The 21,062-nt window shown below is 43.9% G+C and overlaps 1 protein-coding gene across 3 annotated transcripts in view; it reads right to left on the bottom strand.

The window, feature by feature from the left end:
- PSME4 (proteasome activator subunit 4) overlaps positions 1-21,062 on the bottom strand; it is a 161,734-nt gene that overhangs the window by 102,222 nt on the left and 38,450 nt on the right. For all 3 annotated transcript variants that reach the window (XR_015060010.1, XM_085888095.1, XM_085888096.1), the window contains 9 exons: positions 18,605-18,697; positions 16,493-16,758; positions 15,942-16,128; positions 14,988-15,077; positions 8,860-8,924; positions 7,422-7,572; positions 4,854-4,952; positions 4,220-4,289; positions 3,823-3,890 (listed from right to left, as the gene is read on the bottom strand). Coding sequence is in view for 2 of the 3 variants with exons in the window: in XM_085888095.1 (XP_085744221.1) it covers positions 3,823-3,890; positions 4,220-4,289; positions 4,854-4,952; positions 7,422-7,572; positions 8,860-8,924; positions 14,988-15,077; positions 15,942-16,128; positions 16,493-16,758; positions 18,605-18,697 (1,089 nt within the window). In the remaining variant the exon portion in view is untranslated. The remainder of the gene's footprint in view (positions 1-3,822; positions 3,891-4,219; positions 4,290-4,853; positions 4,953-7,421; positions 7,573-8,859; positions 8,925-14,987; positions 15,078-15,941; positions 16,129-16,492; positions 16,759-18,604; positions 18,698-21,062) is intronic.

Below are 21,062 nucleotides of genomic sequence, written 5' to 3' on the forward strand. Positions count from 1 at the left end.
GTCCTGACGGTGATCATCTCCAGACATGTCCGGACAGTGTTTATCTCCACACAATTTGTCTCTGGATGGTGTTTGTCTCCAGACGTGTCCGGGTGGTATTTATATCCAGATGGTGATTGCCTCCAGACGTGTCAGGGTATTGTTTATGGCCGGACGGTGTGGTGTTTGTCTCCAGATGTGATATGTCCCGAAGGTGCTCGTCTCCAGACATGTCAGGCTGTATTTATAGTATGACCAGTAGAAAATAGATTTCAGACATAATTCTGATTCCATCTTAACTGTTATTCTATGCAGAATCATTATGATGAAACGGTATGAATCGTAATTAATGCTCCACTGCGCGTCTGCCTTCCCTTCCCCTCACCTCACGCTGCCTTCCATTCCCCTCCCGCCACACTCCCCCACCCCGCCTCACTCCCCCACCCCGCCTCACTCCCCCTCTCTCCTCACTTCCCCTTCCTCCTCTCTCTTTTCCCCTCCACCCCCTCACTCTCCCCCCCCCATCTCTCTCTCACCCCTATTTTTCTCCCCTCCCCCCCCCTTTAGTATTTCCATCAGCGAAGCGAAAGGTGGTATTTGCTAGTGTTTTAATACAGCACGTACTCCTCCCTCAGAAAATCAGAGTATATTCCCATAAAACCAGCTTTCTTTTCCATTGTGCAACCATGTTTGAGATCAAGATGCACTCTGTTGATCATTCATCTTCACAGGAATACACTCTATCTACAGTATAGCTCATGGTCCTCCATTGCCAGATTGTGAATTCACAAGATGATTATGTTCACAGGTTGTTTTTACAAGCTCATCTCAACCACAAGCACCTGAAACCTGTATCCAATTTATCTCTGTGTCTTTTGCACCTGCGCCTGAAAAGGTAGAAAAGTTTCTGGCAACCCTCGACTCTGACTCTGCAACTGGACCGCACAGCATCAGGTCAAGTCCGACAAACCTGCTCTGCTGCTCTTGCCCATCTCTCTGCTCTTTTCACCCTGTCATTTACCATAAGTCATCGTCCATCTGCTTGTACTGTATATCAGCCAACATCACACTATTCCATAAAAAGCTGCAAAAATGGATCCCTTTAACTACAGACCAATTAGCTTACTTCCAATCATCAGCAAGGTCATGGAATCCATCATCACAGTTGACATAGAATCATACCTTTTCTGCAACAGCCTCATCTAAGATCATAAATTCGGATTCAGACCTCATCACTCGACCTTGCGCATGCTGTTTCTACTCTCTCAACAATGGATGGAGGCTCTCGATGTTAGACATGAGATCAGAGCCGTCTCTTTGGACATATCTCGAGCTTTCGGTGCAGTCCGGCATCCCGCCTTGTTCTCCATCCTGTCTCCCTGTGGAATCCAAGGCCAACTCCTCTCTTGGATTATTGGCTTCCTCCTCTCTGTAGCCAACTTGTGGCTCTCAACACAATCCTTAATTGTCCTCTCCCTGTTGAGGCTGGAGTGCCCCAAAGCAGTGTTTTCTGCCCCCATTCTATTCCTAATCTTCATTAAATTATCTATTTGACTCTGAAAAATCCTCTTTATCACTTTGCTGATGACTCCACCCTTTGTCGTCACATCCCTCATCCTTCTGACAGACAGGCACCAGCCTATTCCCTCTCTTCAGACCTTGACAAAATCACAAACTGGTCAAACACTTGGAATATGTCTTTCAATCTTGAAATATATCTCTCTCTATCTATCTATCTATCTATATATACACTACATGGCCAAAAGTATGCGGACACCCCTTCTAATTAGTGGATTCGGCTAGTTCAGCCACACTCATTGCTGACAGGTGTAAAAAAAAATCAAGCACATAGCCATGCAATCTCCATAGACAAACATCGGCAGTAGAATGGGCCGGACTGAAGAGCTCAGTGACTTTCTACGTGGCACCGTGATGGGATGTCACATTTCCAACAAGTCAGTTCATCAAATTTCTGTCCTGCTAGAGCTTTACCGGTCAACTGCAAATGCTGTTATTGTGAAGTGGAAATGTCGAGAAGCAACAACAGCTCAGCCATGAAGTGGTAGGCCACACAAGCTCACAGAACGGGACCGCCGAGTGCTAAAGCACATAGCGCAGAAAAATCATCTGTCGTCGGTTGCAACATTCACTATCGAGTTCTAAACTGCCTCTGGAACCAACGTCAGCACAAACACTGTTCGTCGAGAGCTTCATGAAATGGGTTTCCACGGCCGAGCAGCCGCACACAAGCCTAAGATCACCATGCGCAATGCCAAGCGTCGGCTGGAGTGGTGTAAAGCTCACCGCCATTGGACTCTGGAGTAGTGGAAATGCGTTCTCTGGAGTGATTAATCACACTTCACCATATGGCAGTCCGACGGATGAATCTGGGTTTGGAGGATGCCAGGAGAACGCTACCTGCCCGAATGCATCGTGGCAACTGTAAAGTTTTGGCAAGTCACATTTAAAAGTCGGCATCCAAAGTAAGATGCCGACTGGGCCTCCTGCATTGTGTAAGTTCCTTCCTTGGCACACCTGAGCTCCAATCCACCTACAAGGCTTTCATCCACAATTTGATGCAGTACTGCTCTCCCCTCTAGGCTGGCTCCCCTGCCTCACACCTTGCTCAGCCTGATGCTGTAGAAACCAAGGCCTCCAAGATCATAGGGATCTTTCACAATGAAGCTGAGTCGATGGGTATATCACTTCATCATGCCCGATAGGTCGCTGGTCTCTTTCTTCTTACACCCTCTGCTCCCTCAGTGCTTCGTCCCCTCAAAGCATCTGCAGGACACATGTGTTCCACCAGCAACTGCTTCTGCGTGAAACTGCCAAAGTCCAGAACCACTGCTCACCTCCATTCATGTGTTCCTCTGTTTTTCCTGCCTGTGGAAACAACTTCCAGACCCTCTTCAATCTCATTCTTCCATTCATCTCTTCAAGACAGCTGTTCACCACCATCTCAAATCATCCCCCATACAAAACCACCATCTGTTCTACACCCGTTAAACCACCCTCACCCCTTCCAACATGTTGCTTCTGTATCCACCTTGTCCACCCCTTGCTCGACTCTTCTCAATTCTCTACTACTCCTCCCTCAATCCTCACCTGATACCTGTTTGTCCATTTCCATCTATTTTCTCCCTCCATCCTGCTGTTGGCGTTTCCCCCTTCTCCTGCTGTTCCTTTTGTTATGTTATGTCTATATCCGTTCAGTGTACGAGCTCTTCCATGAGCCTTAACCGGATACAAAAAACACCAACAACAACAAAAAACCCACTGTCTGATTCAATCGCAATGTACAGTCAAGGAAATGCAACGAAGACTAAATAATGCGAGGAAACCATTCGGCCCATCATAACCTGTACATACATTTTCAGCATGTCCACCTATTGCAGGTATTGTCAATTATATATAACTCTAAGCAGGGAATCCGATACGAATACGAACACACCACAGATGTCTCGTTTCACAACTTGAACATCCACAAGTTCATCTCGATCGTGTACTTAACTTTTGTCGGTCCAAACTCCTCAACTTCCTTTGATGCATTGCAACATCTTTATTTTAATTTTTTTTAATCTCTCAACTTTTCTTTAATCCTAAAAATAAAGACAAATGAATGGAATTGACTTCCATTTCCCATATGTCTTCCTCCCATAATATCCCCCTCCAAACAAATCTCTCGCCCATGCATCACAACATCGCCCCTCCCAACCCCCCCCCCCCTCCATCTCACACATCCATATCAAGTAAAGTGGTCGTTATATCTTGGAAGATTGGTTCTCACGTACAATGTACAGACATCAGGTTATTTTAGCCTAAGCAAGGCAAAGAGCGTACATCAGACAGCAGCTGCAGGTTCCACAAGAGTTCTTTGTCCACTTCTTCTTCCTGCAGCACCTCTTCATCTGAAGATAAACACAAGAGGACAAACCATAAAATTGTGACAACGCCAAAATGTAACCTGTTCTTTTGTGCGGTACTTTACTTGACCGACTGACGCAAGGGCAAACATGCAGAAGAAAGCCATTTATGCACCGTTTTGGTAAAATTTTGATTGCAATAAGTTGTCCAAAAGTGATTATTGTACCATGAATTGAGAACTTTTAACTGAAAGCACACAAAGCGATGAAAGGTTATATTTGAAGGAGCCATGCATTCGGTATTCTGCATCATGAAACATTCAAATCTGAACGACAAGTTGGCTGACATGACAACGTTGAGAATTTCCACTTACAGGCAGTAAGGTTCTTGATGATCTTGACACAGTGTGGAATCATCCGTGACAAAGTCTGAGTAGGACGGCACTGGAAAAGCAGAGTTGGGGGTGGTGGGGAATATCTTTAAACCCCTGAATTTATGTATGTCGAAGACAACTAAAGTATTAGCGAACATCTAAAGTTCGCATGATCGATGCATGATTCACAGCAAATAAGGCAGAAAAGCAAGCAAACATTTCGGATGAAACAACTTTGTATCTCGGTTAATAAAACAGATGCCAGTCCCCTGAAGCATCTTGGTGACAATAATACAGTAATACACGTTTCCTTACAAGGAACTTCAATGCAGGGGGAGGCTATTAGACACATCAAAGCCTGTGCTGGTATTGCCAACTTGTGGTTGTTTGGCCGTGCTCTACCCTTTTTAAATGCTGACTGTCAAGAAAGGAAGTAGCACATGCTGTTTCTACAGTCGGTGTTATGACTCTGCCAAGGTCAGATTTGAACCCCAGATCTCCCAGACTCAGAGCAGATGCTCTTATCATTATGCCACCAAGTCTGGTAAAAACGATTACATTAGAAACCCAAACATTCGGAAATAATGTCAGGACTTTGCTGAAGAAAGTCCAGATTAAAACATACTATTTTCACCTTTGCTGCTGCACGACACATGTTGGCTGCCATCTTCCCGGCAACTCTCGTCTCAAATATTGTGGTGGTGACAAAGTTGAAAATTTTATCCAATGCTGTCTGTGACAATGAAACAAATTAGCAAGCCTCCTACTTAAACAACATCTACCTAATGCAATACATACAGAAAGTTTGCAGACTGAGGATGGATGATTTGGAGAATGGGATGAAAATTCTGCAGTTTTTAGAGATAATATAAGGATGGCTTTGAGGAAGCATTCACTACAAGTACATTTGGCATGAGATTCCACATTGAAAGTGAGATTTACAATGTGTTGTGGTTTTCAGCACAACCCCCGCAAGTGAGCAATACACGAACACACAATAATATATATACATATTTTTTAAAAAACATCATTTGGATTGAAAGCACCAGATTGATGCAACATCCTCAGTAAGCTTACAAGTGGTGGGGGTGGGGAGAGAGGGGAGAGGGCCAGTCGTACTTCACTTTGCTCGAACATCTTCGTGCCAAGTCATAGCATCTCAGATGTCAACTACACGTCTTAATAACGACATTCTGCGACATGAGGAAATTGCACGAGCAGACTCTCATTAAGAAGAATTGTATTTCAGACAATTTTTGATAAAACTTGGGAGTTCATAGAACACTTTACCCTGCATAGTTTTGAGAAAAAAAAAACGACATGGGAAAGGTCTTTCCACCGACTGCTTTGCATTTCTGAGCACGATCTATATTTCCTATGAGCCGCGATTTTGTATAAATGTCGATATTCCCCAAACACTGAGAGAACGAGTGGCAAATTTGATTGGTCGAGCTGGCATAAAACGGTGTGACGTTTTGTCCAAGTACTGCTAAACTGGACGTTTTTGGAAATGCAAACAAGGCGTTTGTGTTTTATTCAGTGTTCAAGTACATAATTCAATTGAAATAAAATAAAAGCTTTGAAGGCTGCAGAAAAAAAAAAATTTTTTCGGAAGTTTACCGCCATTGATGTTCCCTCCATCTTTCACACCACCTTATTTAACATTTTAAATTAGTTATTCGTGCCTGTTGTTGTGTGTCCTTTATGACGTCCCTAAAAACAAAGTTTCCCGTTTGAAATGATTTTCCATTGTCTTTGACTGCCAGACAGGCAGAAAGACTAAATCGACTCGAGAGAGTTCATAGAACACGATACAACACGCAGTGTTCACGTAAATACTTCAATTTTAACAAAATAATTTTTAGTCGCGTTGCGTTGCGATTGCTGGCTCTAAGAGAGCTCCACATTGTTCTTCTTCTTCTTCTTCTTCTGATGAAGACAAAACCTTTATGACGCGGCTCTTGGACACATTTGTCCTTGTTTTAAAGATCGTTTTAAAAAACACATCCGGAAGTTTACTTGCATAGCCATTTGATGGAGTCATCTTCACCCCGATACTGTCCCTCTCACATGCCATACCCTCTCATTCTATACGTCGATACACATCATGGTTCTTGGAAGTATTATTAAGGCGATTTCTGTTCTACAGTGTTCGAGTATATAATTAAATTTAAATAAATGTTTAAAGAAGTTTAAAGGCGGATAAATAAATTAATTCCAGGTTTTAACGAGTGTCTTTTACACTTTCTTATCCAACACGTTTGGACAGTTATTCGTGCCTGTTGTTTGTATCATTCATAACTTCCTTAAAAACAGTAAGTTTCCAGTTTGGAATGATTTTCAGTTTTGTTTGACTGCCAGGCAGGTAGACAGAGTAAAGATATTATCTCACACCTCTGTGTGCACGTGCGATAGGGATGAATTCAAAGCCAAAGTACGTCAAAACAAGAAACTTGTTTTGTGTTCAAAATATAACGTTCGATTTAAATAAGTCGTTCCTCGATCATAACCTGACGATCATAAACTGATAAGACGGACGGACATGAACCAATTGCTTCACCCAGAATTTCGCTTCGTGTGTGTGGGGTAATTACCGTACTCCTCTGTGCGCATGTGCACTCAGGAGAGAAGATTCCATACAATTTGCCAAATTCAGAGCCAAACTACTGCTAAACTGCAGGTCCGTGTCCCGATTTGTGTTCAAAATATGAAAGTAAACTGAAATTAAGTCGTTCCTCGATCATAGAATGACGTCTGCAGAGACAGACGGGCAAACTGGCGCCCAAAACCAATTTGCTTAATCCCGCTTTGCGCACAATAACAGCATAAAATAAATAAATTAAATTAAGGGAAATTTCATTTATTTATTTTAATTATTTTACTATAATATTATCATCATCTCAAAGACTTAACAAGTCTGAAGTACATTTTCAAAAATGATAAGTTTAATGAAGGGAAGAGTAATTGCTCATAATTATCGATTGCACATCGGTTCCTGCAACAAGCCATGTGAACAATGGTGGAAAAGAAACTCGTAAATTCAAAAGTAGATTATTTCGAAGACGGTGGCTCTCACCAAGTAGCTATATTGTTCACACAATCAGTCTGAGAACGGTTTGATCCTACTCTGCATATTATGTTGAACGTAAGAACATCGTTATCCAGTCTCCCAAAGGTGCGTCACGGCAGAGCAGGCTCCGACCTTGAAAATAGGTTGTGAGGTCTGGGTGAGAAGGGTGCTGAATGTGGAGGACAGACCAAGCTCCACCATGCTTTCAGCCTGCGTCATCTTTTCGGTCTCGGTTTCCTCACGTGTTTGCTGCAGTGTGCTGCTCTCGATGAGTGCAAAACATCTGGACCAAGGTGGTGAGAACAGTACCCTGGATCAATTTCTCAAGTAAAAGTACGTTGGTCTAAAACAGGCATTTTAATTCCTATGTACAGCGGTACTTGAGCAAAACTAGAAGGTGGTCATAGTTGTGAGAACATTCATATTCGCGAAAACCCGTCATTTGGCCATTTGCATGAAATTGCCTGTAAACAGTTAAGGTTGCTAGTCATCAGGACTTCAAAGAAAAAATATACCATCAGAGATGGGGAATCCCCCGCCATTGAAAAATAATTGAAATCAAATAAGCGGTTTTCCATTTATTACAAAAAACATTTTTTCCAAGATGGCCGACTGATGCGGCCATCTTGGATCCGGCCACGCCCAAAATCAATAGGGTTCTTCCTTTTCAGGTGGTGCATGTGTGACCCGAATTTCAAATCGATATGGCGAAAAAACATTTTTTTCAAGATGGCCGCCCCAATCGGCCATGCCCAAAATCAATAGGGTTCTTCCTTTTCAGGTGGTACATGTGTGACCCAAATTTCAAATCGATATGGCGAAAAAACATTTTTTTCAAGATGGCCGCCCCAATCGGCCATCTTGTATCCGGCCAAGCCCAAAATCAATAGGGTTCTTCCTTTTCAGGTGGTACATGTGTGACCCGAATTTCAAATTGATATGGCGAATGTGGTGTCCGAGGTGCAGACAGATATGAGCCGAGAGTGTAGTTGTAACTCTGGTTTATTGCGTGCTCGGATGTACACCACTGTGAGCCTCCAGCGGGCGCATGCAGATATATGCATGCCTAACCACGTGACTATTATCACAACTACTCCATGCCCCCTCAGCGCTCTATGCCCATACACCACAGCAAACAGTTTACGAGTTATCGCACTCACAGCTATAAATGTTGACGCCATGCCAGCCAGCCGGCCGGATGGACGGACCGCCCCAGTCGGCCATTTTTGAGCCAGCCACGCCCAAAATCAATAGGGTTCTTCATTTTCAGGTGGTACATGTATGACCCAAATTTCAAATCGATATGGTGAACAGTTTATGAGTTATCCCACTCACAGCTATAAATGTTGACGCTCAGCCAGCCAGCCAGCCGGACGGACAGCCGGACGGACGACCCAGGTGATAACAATATCCCCCTTCCGCCACGCGGCGGGGGATAAAAAAAAACCCATAAAAGATCTGAATTATGATACGCTGGCCATGTTTTTCCCTATATTGCGACCTCTTCGTAAACCATGTTACAATTTTGGTGCAGAGCGAATTACAAATCACCGAAGCAAGACCCTCTTACCTATCAATGAACTGCAATACAAAGTCTTCAAACTCTGAAGTGGCTGAACATAGCTCTCTCTCGACCTGGGTGGCAAAACAAACACCAGGTCAGGTTAAAGGAAAACAAAAACATAATTGTAGATGCTCAACTTTTTTTTGACTGTGATATTAAATCAAAAAAGACTTCTTTTTTTTTCATTTTTTTGGAAAACAGAGTCAAAGTACGTGGAAAAGCTAGAACAAAGAATGGAAGCAGGACGCAACGGAACAAAACGAAGAGCATAAAGAGAAGACGGAAATGCCAACAGCAGAGCCGAGGAGCAAAATAGACGGAGACGGCTAACAAGGGATGTGGGCAAGGATGAGGGGTGGAGGAGAATGCAGGGAGCGGAACACATGGATACAGAAGCAAAACTGGGAAAACAATTGGAAAAGGGGGGGTGCAGGGTTGGGATGGTTTAACAGGAGTATGTATTGTATGGGCGATGATCTGAGATGATGGTGAATAGCTGTGCTGAAGACCTGGAGGAGTGGAGGGAAGAATGAAATTGAAGAGAATGTAGAAGTTGGTTCCACAGATGGGAAAAGAGAGGAATAAATGAGTAGAGGTGAGAAGTGATCCTGGATTTAGGGAGTTTCAGCAGAAGGGGGTTTATAGTGGACTGCATGCGCCCTGCTGAAACCTGGGGGGGCATTGAGAGGGCAGAGTGTGCAAGACCAGAAAGGAGGTGGAAGGCAACAGAGAGATCACTGAACGGTCTGCGATGGCAAAGTGATAAGCACATCGACTCAGCTTGATCGTTGGAGATTCCAAGAATCTTGAAGACCTTGGCTTCAACACCATCAAGCTGAGCAATGTGTAAGGCAGGGGCACCAATCCAGAGGGGAGAGTAATATTCCATCAAGCTTCAGATGAAGGCCTCGTCGGTGGATAGGAGTTCAGGTGTGTTAAGGAAGGACTTTGTACGACGTTGGATGCCGAGTCAATGACTGGCTTTGGAGACTAACTGTGAAATGTGGTTTGCACAATAAAGATCATGGCTGAGAGTGACGACCAAGAGTTTTTGAATGACTGAACTTCTTTTAGAGAGTTGTAAGGAAGTAGATGGGAGGGTTTTCCATAGTCTTTTCAGATAGATATAGATATAGAGATAGAGATAGAGATAGAGATAGAGATAGAGATAGAGATAGAGATAGAGATAGAGATAGAGATAGAGATAGAGATAGAGATAGAGATAGAGATAGAGATAGAGATAGAGATAGAGATAGAGATAGAGATAGAGATAGAGATAGAGATAGAGAGAGAGAGAGAGCCGGAGAGATTTCAGGATTGAAAGACATATTCCAAGTGTTTGACAAGCCTCAAGGTATGAAGAGAGGGAAGACGCTGCTGCCTGTATCTCTGAAGGATGAGGGAAATGTCAGGGTAGAGGATGGAGTCATCAGCAACGAGATAAAGGGGATTTTCCAAAGAGTCGGAGAGAGGTTTCAGGAATTGGAATTGGATGGGGGTGTAGAAGATTAGGAATTGGATGAGACGTAAAATACTGCCTTGGGGAACTCCAGCCTTGACAGGGATAGGAGATTAAAGGATTCCGCTGAGAGCCGCACAATGGCTCCAAAAGTGTAAGAAGTCAGTAACTCAAGAGTGGAGCTGGACTTGGATGCCGTAAGCAGAGGGTTTGGAGAGCAAGGCGGGATGCCAGACTGCATTGAAAGCTCGAGATACACTACATGACCAAAAGTACGTATGTCCAGAGAGATGGCCCTGATCTCAGGTCTGACATCGAGGGCCTCCATCCATTGTTGGAAGAGTAGAAGTAGCAAGTCCAAGGCAGAGCAGCTTGGTCTGACACCAAATTGTTGATCTGAGATGAGTCTGTTGGACAAAAGCAATGTTGTTATATCAACTGTGATTATGGGTTGTATGACCTTGATGATTGGAAGTAAGCGTGTAGGTCTGTAGTTAAGGGGATCTGTTTTTGCAACGTTTTATGCAATGCAGTGATGTCGGCCGATTTCCGAGCAGATGGAAGATGACCTAGGGCAAATGATCGGGTGATAAGGTAGAGAGAGGAAATGCAGGGTTTTTAGGACATGTGAGCTGATGCCATCAGGTCCAGTTGAGGATCAGAGCCGACCAAGGGTTGGCATAAGCTTGTCCACTTTGCAAAGTGCAAAAGACACAGAGTCCATGAGCAGTTGGGTGTGACTGGGTTTAGTGGGAACAGAAAGTGAGGGGTTGGGGACACAAGATTTGGAAGCAAACAGAGAATTGAGGCATTCGGCCATCTCACAAGCGGAGTCGGCTGTGGTGCCATTTGAAGTGAGGAAGGGGAGCGGTGTCCAGAGACAGACTTGACTGGAAGGGCACTCGGCAGAGTGCATTCCGCCACCACGCAATGCCTGATCCACGACAACACATCGGGCCCAATACATTTTACAAATATAATGTTATACAGTATGTACTACATCGTTTTTGGCCCTCTCTCTCAATGGTGAAGAATCACTTAAAAATTAAATAATCTTGTATCCAGATCCGGATTCAGATCTTCACCAAAATCGAATCAATTCGTCGTTGCCACACATCCAACCTGTCCACCAAGCTTCATCCAAAACCGTCCACAACTTTTTTTGAGATATCGTGCGATATATCATTTTTGGCTCGATCTCTCAATGGTGAAGAATCGCTGAAAAAAATTCTCGTAGTCTGATCCGGAACTGGATCTTCACCAAAATCTAATCAGTTTGTCCTAGTCACACACCCAATTTGTCCACAAAATTTCATCTGGATCCGTCGACAACTTTTTGAAATATCCTGCACACGAACAAACAAACAAACAAACAAACAAACAAACAAACAAGAAGATGACGTCGTGCAGAGCACGGTACTTGCAAAATCCACAAAGCAAATTTGACCTCAAAAATAATTGGTGATTGGATTCAATGACCAAATAAGGAACTCTTCAAATTTCAAATCAATCGCATGAAAATTGATGATTTTAGAAATTCGGCCTATGTTTACCTTTTTGGCCTATGTGGACCTCCAAAAAATAATAGGCTTGTTGAATTCAATGACCTGAAGTATAAATGCTCTCAAATTTCAAGTCAATCGGATGAAAATTGAGGATTTTTACAAATACTACCTCAGTTGTTGACCTTTGGCCGACGTTGACCTTTTGACCTTTCGCCCTCAAAAACAATAGGCTTCTTCCTTATGGCAATCTCTACAATGTGGTGAAGTTTTGTGAAGATTGGTATAAAATTGTGACCTGTAAGCGATAAACAGAGACAGACAGACAGACAGACAGACAGACAGACAGGCAGACAGGCAGACAGAATAACAAAATCGACAAACCAATAGACTTGAAAAATCTTCGATTTTTGCAAGTAACAGACAGACAGAGAGGGGTGAAAGCATAACCTCCTTCACGTCCGGTGGTGGAGGTAACATGGCGCCACCAGGTTTTCGAGGAGGGCGACGAGTTTGTAAATTAATCTCGAGGTTGGACGGATGTTTTCTGGCTTTCCCCAGAACGAACATACACTTGTTGTAGGATTTGTAGAATGATCTGAGGTTACTTTTGGTCAGATTTGCCTTCCAGGTCGAGAATCCAAATTGTGTCAAGGCAACTGCGCCACCATAGGATTCAGCGTACCGTGGGCGGGAGGATGGGTATGATGACTGAAACCGGGATGTGATCAATTCGTGCATAAGGTTCATCACATCTCGTCTTCAGATGGGATTTTTATTGTTTGCTATCATCACGATTGGTTGGCAGAACATTTACAATACGATCTGTGCAAAATCAAGGGGACACAGCTTTACGTCGTCAGATTTTCATACTTTTGAGTGACGATGCATTTTGGGGATTCCATTTTGTGCAACATTCTTTAGCATGAACATTGATCACTTTCAGCAATGGTCTAGTAATGATTCCAAATGATATGAGAATAAATGGCAGAAGGAATATTCCCCCAAAAGAAAAACTGTGATGTTTGAAATGCGATGAAGTTGTTGGCAATGTGCTCCACCATCGTCCCATAAATACATTGCTCACATCACAAACATCGGCATCATACTTTCTGCGCAAAAAAATATTTTGTCAGAAGCTAAAGGCAAAATAATAAAAATTACCCCCGGTTGGGGGTGACGGTCATCTCTGAAGCTCTGTAGATGTGGATCTCTGATCGGCTTAGAATGGCTTCGATGATGTCTCGTCTTTTGGTTCAACGTACAGACGAAAGCCCGGGAGTAAAAAGGATAGAAAACCTCAGATATCAAACTACATTTCTGAGTTATCCGGAGATAGATTTTGAAAATTGTTGATTTGGAACATTTATGATCAATGTGTCTTCAAAAGGATAGAAACCGGTCCTCGGAAATCAACCCGCGTTTCTGAGTCATAAATGGCGGATGATATTTTGACAATGGATGATTTCACAAGTTTACAGCATCGGTGACCTTGACATTGACCTTCAATCAGGGCTAAAGTCACACCGTCGTGCATCACTCATCGACCCCTACCGACATACCAAGTTTCATCAAGATCGGGCGAAATTTTTTTGACCGTATCACATCGACGATTTTTCCAACTTTGAAGACACGTGACTCGATATCCAGGACGAATTTCAAAAAACTGGCCCGACCAAATTTAGATATTGGTCCATATCATCAGAATCCGAAGGAATTTCGAAGATCGGATCACAAACGGCGGAGGAGATAGATTTTGAAAATGGACGATTTCGCAACTTTGGAGTGACCTTGACCTTCAATCGAGTCAAAGGTCATCCCGTCGTGCATCACTCATCGACATCTACCCACATACCAAATATCAAGAAAATCAGCACACCGAGAATACCCACCACCATCCCACACCCCCTTCCACCATCCCACACCTCACCCCACCACCATGCCACACCTCACCCCACCACCATCCCACATCTCACCCCACCACCATCCCACACCCCTTCCACCACCATCCCACACCCCTTCCACCACCATCCCACACCCCTTCCACACCTCCCCCCACCTCCATCCCACACCTCACCCCACCACCATCCCACATCCCACTCCACCACCCACCCCCACCCCCCTTCCGCCATCCCACACCTCACTCCACCACCATCACCCTACCAATAATCACCACCATCCAACACCGCCCCCACCCCTCCACCATAAAGCACACAATACCCAACACCATCCCACCCACCCCCACAATCCCCCAATCGACGATCACCGCCATAATGCCAACCACAATCCCACAGACACCTCCACCCTCCCCCACTCCCTCAAAAACCATTACCCTACCAATAACCACCACCATCCCACCCCCTCCCCCACCCCCCTCCACCATCCCCCACCACCCATAACTCACACAATATCCAACACAATCCCACCCACCTTCACAATCCCCTATCACCCAACAATCCCCCATAATACCCACTACCATCCCACCACCCCCGCCCCTCCTCCACAATCCCCGATCAACCATCACCCTAACATGATGGGTATTTCTGCTCGAGTAACATATAAACCGATTTATCAATTAATACAAAATCCCTCCCTTATAAACCGTCAAATGAACAGAAAATCAAACCTCCCCGAACTGAAGTGATCATGTGCCGCCTTTTCCTCTGAATCGTTCGCACAGGGCTCGAAACGATGCAGCTCCCCAATTCCCCCAAAAACATTTCTATGACTAATTCTGTCTCCAGCCATTCCTTCGAAATCCCAATGATCACTTTCAACATTCGGAGAAGCTTCAGTGTTGCTAATGGCGGTGGAATCGGTATCGCAACCCGAGCTCGACGCGTACTGTGTCTCGACCTAAAGCCGCCGTTTGGATCAAGGTGAGTTCATAATGTGACGTCACTGGCGAAATCAAAAATCAACACTCCAGGAGTTGAGGGCTTTTGTCGACACTTTGTGATTAGAAAAAAAAAAAAAATCAATTCCCCCCCACGCCCCCCTTTCAAATTACACTGTGATTAATGATTCTTCATGGTTTTCAGAAGGAAAAAAAAATTGCGTTTGGGTTCCCCTTTAAAATCTACTATCGTTGATTGATTTAATCTTAATTGATGAAATACATTTGACAGTCCGCAAGATGTTATTGGTTTCCCACACCGTGAAATTGGCCTTACCTCGGTGAGATCATCCCGCTCCTGAAGGGCAGCCGAACAGTCCACCAGCGGCACAAGGGTAGCAAAGGTTGCTATGAACTGGAACGTGACCTGGATGAAAGCACAATTAATTAAATGCTGTAGACCAACAGTCTTCCCCCCATTTAAATGCCAGTAGGTTTTTCTTTAATGCAATTCCAATTCAACGACAGCCGTGAATCGTAAAACCACCAGGGGCTTTGCGACAGAGAATCTGCAGCTGAGAAAGTTCTCGGCCGGGAGAATAAAGTGCAACGGACTTGAGTTGTTTTGAGCGAAATTGTGAAGAGTCGAAACCCCCTCATAACCAAGCCTAACAAGCTGTTTGCCAAGTTAAGTTATCAGCAGCAGTTATCAGTTATCATTATCTAAATTAGTTCATCGTGCTTTTGTTCAATACAATGCCGACACTATCAATCAGAGGCTTAAGGAGGTTTGTGTGTATCACCAGGCACAAGCTTGTAATGAATGTCACGAAGAAGTAAGATAATTGGTAATATTCAAGGTGGGGAAGAGAAACGGGAGATTTTAAAAACCGAATTTCTGGGTACCGGTATGGTGGGAAAACTACATGCTACCCTACTACACCACCGTGCTACGTCACCTTATCACATCACCCTACATCCTCTTGTGCACATCATACCATTTACACAATACCGTCAAAAAAAATTGCTGGAATTTCTTTGGCGATGCTACGCCGCATCATGGGAAAGATGCGTGGAAAAATGGAGGAAAACCTGTGCAGAAACGGAGTCCCCCCCCCCCCCGAGTGATCCTCCGCAAAACAATGTGATCAGTACCTGGCCCTCAGATCGAGCGCTGCAATCTTTTTTTATGGAAGTAAAACATTGTTATAATAATAATGATGTCGGCGATAATTTTATGTTCTGAGGCCAGAGTTACCCGATGCCTGTGAAGAGTGCCTTTGACACATACCATGCACTTCACAAAGTCGTTGGGGTCTACACCGGGCAGAGCCCGGAAGAGCAGCGGCAGAGCATGCAAACGACCCTCTGGAAAGCGTGTGGGGCTGCCAATGAGGCTGCGAGCCACGGCGATAATGCAGCTCATTGTCGCAGTTAGTTGGTGCGGCTCAGTCAATGTCTCCAGTGCTGGATACGTCCTGCCAAGGGAGCAAGAAGCACATAAAACTGGGTTCACTGCTGCACATGGTCAATGTCTGTAAGATTCTGTGTGCCTGACCGTTTCCAGACCTCATCAACGAGACTGTGATATCAATTTTGTTCGATCACCTTATAAAGCCATTGATGGAATGGAAATTTTTATAAAGCAGTGACAGTTTAAGGGTAGCATTCCAAATTTCTAAAGTTTATAACACAGGTAACCTAAAAGGTTACAGCTAACGGGACAGAGCAGATGTTCGTCAAGAGTCATGAGGAAACAAGAAAACATGGAAATGGTGAGATCAACAGCCCTTCCAAAGGAACAAAATCAACAACGTGGAAAGGAAAACACCACTGTCTCACTTCTCCAGGACAGGCGGGATCACAAGCTCGGGTCTAACTAAAGCCAGGTTCTGCAAGGCTTGAGCAGCATCCAAGCTGCCATTCTTGCTGAACATTGCAAGGAGCACGGGCTGGCGCAGGCACTGAACAAAGGCTGTGATATCCTCCTCGGTGAGCCGGTGGCTCTCAGGCACTGCCGCTTTCCATGTAGGCTTTTGAAATCGCTCACAGTGCAAACGTCGTACAAGACTGGCAGGCAACTTCTGCAGCAGCTTCATCAGCTTAGTCTTTGATGTGCAGTGAGGACGTAAATAAGTTGCGGGTGAGAATACATGGATGGAGGAAGGGGAAAAGACAGGCAAAATAAAAAAAAACACCAGGTTACAGTTGAATCGAAAGACTTCATTTGGCAAAGTCTCGACATATTTAGACCAATACCCCATGTTTGCAGTGGAATTACATCGTTGTACAACTGCTCAAAAATTGATATATCTCTGAAAAAAATTAAAAGTATAACAAAGTCAAAAAATAAAAGTAAGCTCCAAGGATTATACAAGTACATATGAACGAAGTTCTAGATTTCAACATGTCAAAAAAAGAGAGAAAGAACAACAACCGTAATCTACACTAATAAGTGTGTGTGTGTGTGTGTGTGTGTGTGTGTGTGTGTGTATGTGTGTATGTGTGTGTGTGTGTGTGTGTATGTGTGTATGTGTGTGTGTGTGTGTGTGTGTGTGTGTGTGTGTGTGTGTGTGTGTGTGTGTGTGTGTGTGTGTGTGTGTGTGTGTGTGTGTGTGTGTGTGTGTGTGTGTGTGTGTGTGTGTGTGTGTGTGTGTGTGTGTGTGTGTGTGTGTGTGTGTGTGTGTGTGTGTGTGTGTGTGTGTGTGTGTATTGTTCATTGGTATCCACGCATGTGGGTTTTAGAATGTGGAATGGAGTCCTCCCAGGGAAGGTTCAAAGTATCCACCTTTATTTCGGTAAGGGGGTCACAATTCACGGACCAAGCTGTGGTTTCTTTTCTGTTCTCAATGTTTTGTGTCGAGGGTTCTCTTCAGCATCGTCGCTGAGCCAGGACAGCTTCCAACTGCAGTTAGTTTGTATTAATATTCGCAGGGATGGTTTTTAAGATCTCTGTGAGGTTCTTTGTCATCATTCCTGTCGGTCCAACTTTGTCATTCTTCAGTTTCCAGGATCTTTTCACTTCATTCTTGAGGTCTTGGTGTTCGGTCATTTTCTAGATTTCTGCATCATTAGTCCAAAATCACTGGCATCAACTACTCAATTAGCAATGCCTTCGTCTCTTTTTTTGTACCTAAGTATGATATCTGGTCGCAATGCTTTGTTTTCGATGTTCACGTTCGATGGGATCATTAAGTCGTATGTGAGCAGTAATTCCATGTTTTCAGTCCATGCTTTTGGTTCATGTTCCCACACATTTTCTGGAACTGGGTTATCAAAGTTTTTGTAGATGTGCCTGCAGTTAACTTTACAAACTCTGTTGTTGTTGTTGTTGTTGTGTATACAGCCGTTCTAACATGAGTTATTTTTTTGTGTTCGGTCATTAAGCACAACATATCATCCTCTTTGCTAACCCCACCTCCACCCCTCACCTTTCTCTCTACACCCCTCACTCACTCTGTCTCTGTCCACTCCTAGTAAAATGCAGCAGTTTGATGCCACACCTGTCTCTCGCTGTCTCTCTCTCACCTTCTCCTCATACCCCTCCCTCCTGCATTGTATAGCAACATTTGGTGAGGCGTCAGTCTCCCCACCTCCCCCCACCCCACCCTTCCTCGTTCTTCCCCCCTTCCTAGCTCTCCCATCTTCACCCACTCCTGGCTTCCCCTCCCTCCCTCCTCTCTCTCCCCTCACTCCCTCCTCTCTCTCCCCCTCCCTCCCCTCTCTCCCCCCTCCCTCCCCCCTCTCTCTCCCCTCCCTCCTCTCTCTCCCCTCCTCACTCTCTCATTTTTTCCTCCCTCTCCCTCCCTCTTCCCCCCCCTCCCTTCACATTCCCGTTAGCTAAGCAATGGGTTGTATATGCTCCTTCAAAATAAATCTGCATTTTATAAATAATTACTCATAACATTATTTTTGGAGAATTCATTGCACTTGCACACGTCTATGGCCACTTACCAACCATCTGCCGTTGTTGGACGGGTGATAGAATGGAGAGACAGCATCAAATAGGCTGTCCAAATGCTTTTGAGCCAGTTTTGATGGTGCTCCCTGAAAAGCAGAACATTTAAGTTCACCAAAATATGTTCAATTACATACTGGTTCAGTTACATCACCTTGCGGTTAAAAGTCAGATTTTCTAAGGGAGTTACAGATTTTGAAGTGCAAGAATGAAGCAAGGGGAGGTACAAGATAACTATACTCACATAGGTTATAGACAATAAAGTGAAGACAAAAGTAAGCAGATATTACAAATACGAGAAAAACAATTCTGATTGGCCTGTTGGTGTTCCCACCTGAACCCCTGCCTTATGATGTGGGGAAACAAGGTTCAAATCCCATATACCATTTATGTTTGTCCAAAATAACGACCTTGTAAATCCTGGAAAATTACATTGACGTCTCCTCATGGGCCGAGCTCCACCTTAGATGAATGTAAAAAGAACTGCAAACGAGAATGGCACTCGGTAGAATGCATATATCCACCAGACTGACCAGTTTATGCTTTGTATCCCACTGATAGGTCAGATCTGTATCCTGACCTCAACCAAAATCGAATTGGCCTGTCCTCGTCACCTACCCATCTCATCCACAAAGTTTTGTCATAATCTGACCATAAACTTTTGAAATATTGTGCTGTACATCGTTTTTGCCCCATCTCCCAATTATGAAAAATCACTTTAAAAAAATCAAAAAAAGTCTCGTATCTGGAAACGGATCTGGATATTCTCCAAAATCTAATCAATTTGCTATTGTCACAAACCAAACCTGTCCACCAACAATGTTTTGTCCGAATCCATCCATAACTCTTTGAGATATCACGCTATATATAATTTTGGCCATATTTATCAATTGTGAAGAATCACTATAAAATTTATAGTACTGTCGGACCTTGATGTTAGCGGTTCCGCTGTTCGCGGACCCCGTGTATTCGCGGTTCATAAAATGTGACCCGAGTCTATATTTGTGGCCCCGTGCTTCACATTTTTGTGGGTTTTTTTTTTTAGCGTATTCATGGTTTTTTGCAGGTGTATTCAAGGTTTTTCGCAGGTGTATTCATGGTTTTTCACAAGTGTATTCATGATTTTTCGCAGGCGTATTCATGGTTTTTCACAAGTGTATTCATGATTTTTCACAAGTGTATTCATGATTTTTCGCAGGCGTATTCATGGTTTTTCGCAGGCGTATTCATGGTTTCTCGCAGGCGTATTCGTGGTTTTTCGCAGGCGTATTCGTGGTTTTTCGCAGGTGTATTCATGGTTTTTCACAAGTGTATTCATAATTTTTCGCAGGCGTATTCATGGTTTTTCGCAGGCGTATTCGTGGTTTTTCGCAGGTGTATTCGTGGTTTTTCGCAGGTGTATTCATGGTTTTTCACAAGTGTATTCATGATTTTTCGCAGGCGTATTCATGGTTTTTCGCAGGCGTATTCGTGGTTTTTCGCAGGTGTATTCATGGTTTTTCACAAGTGTATTCATGATTTTTCGCAGGCGTATTCATGGTTTTTCGCAGGCGTATTCGTGGTTTTTCGCAGGTGTATTCATGGTTTTTCACAAGTGTATTCATGATTTTTCGCAGGCGTATTCATGGTTTTTCGCAGGCGTATTCGTGGTTTTTCGCAGGAGTATTCGCGGTTTTTCTGACCAGCTTCTACATTAGCCGCCATGTGCTTGACGTATTAGTGGTTTTTACTCAAACTTTTGGGCCTCAGTATCAGGCATGATCTCTCTTGTGCAGACCATACAGTGCCTATAGAAAATCTAAACACCCTTTCAAATTTTTCCCCTATTGTTGCCTTATAGCCTGGAATGAAATTGCATTAAATCAGATTTTTTTTCCACCTTTATTTACACATCATAACCCACAACTTCCAATTGAAAAACAAATTCTACAAATTTCAGAAAATGAATTAAAAACGCAAAACTAGACTATCTCGGTTGGATAAGTGTCCACCCCCAACCTCCCCACCGAGTTAATGCTTGGTGGAAGCACCTTTGACAGCAATTACAGCTGTGAGTCTGTTGGGATAGGTCTCTACCAACTTTGCACACCTCAATTGGACAACATTTGCCCATTCTTATGCACAAAACTGTTCAAGCTGAGTCGCGTTGCATAGGGAGCGTCGATGGACAGCAATCTAAACGTCAAGCCACAGATTTTTGATTGGATTTAGGTCGGTGCTCTGACTAGGCCACTCAAGGACATTTATATTTTTGTTCCTTCACCACTCCAGTGCAGCTTTGGCTGTGTGATCCAGGTTATTGTCAAACTGAAATGTGAACTTCCATCCCCAATTTCAGCTTTCTTGCAGAGAGCAACAGGTTTTCCTCTCGGATGTTTTTTTTTTATATTTTGCTCCATCCATTTTCCCTTTATACTGACAAGTGCCTCAGTCACGCTGCCACAAACATGCTTC

The sequence above is a fragment of the Eptatretus burgeri genome, chromosome 7, assembly GCF_056783735.1.
Source record: "Eptatretus burgeri isolate ZD-2024b chromosome 7, Ebu_testis_v1, whole genome shotgun sequence".
Taxonomy (NCBI): Eukaryota; Metazoa; Chordata; class Myxini; order Myxiniformes; family Myxinidae; genus Eptatretus; species Eptatretus burgeri.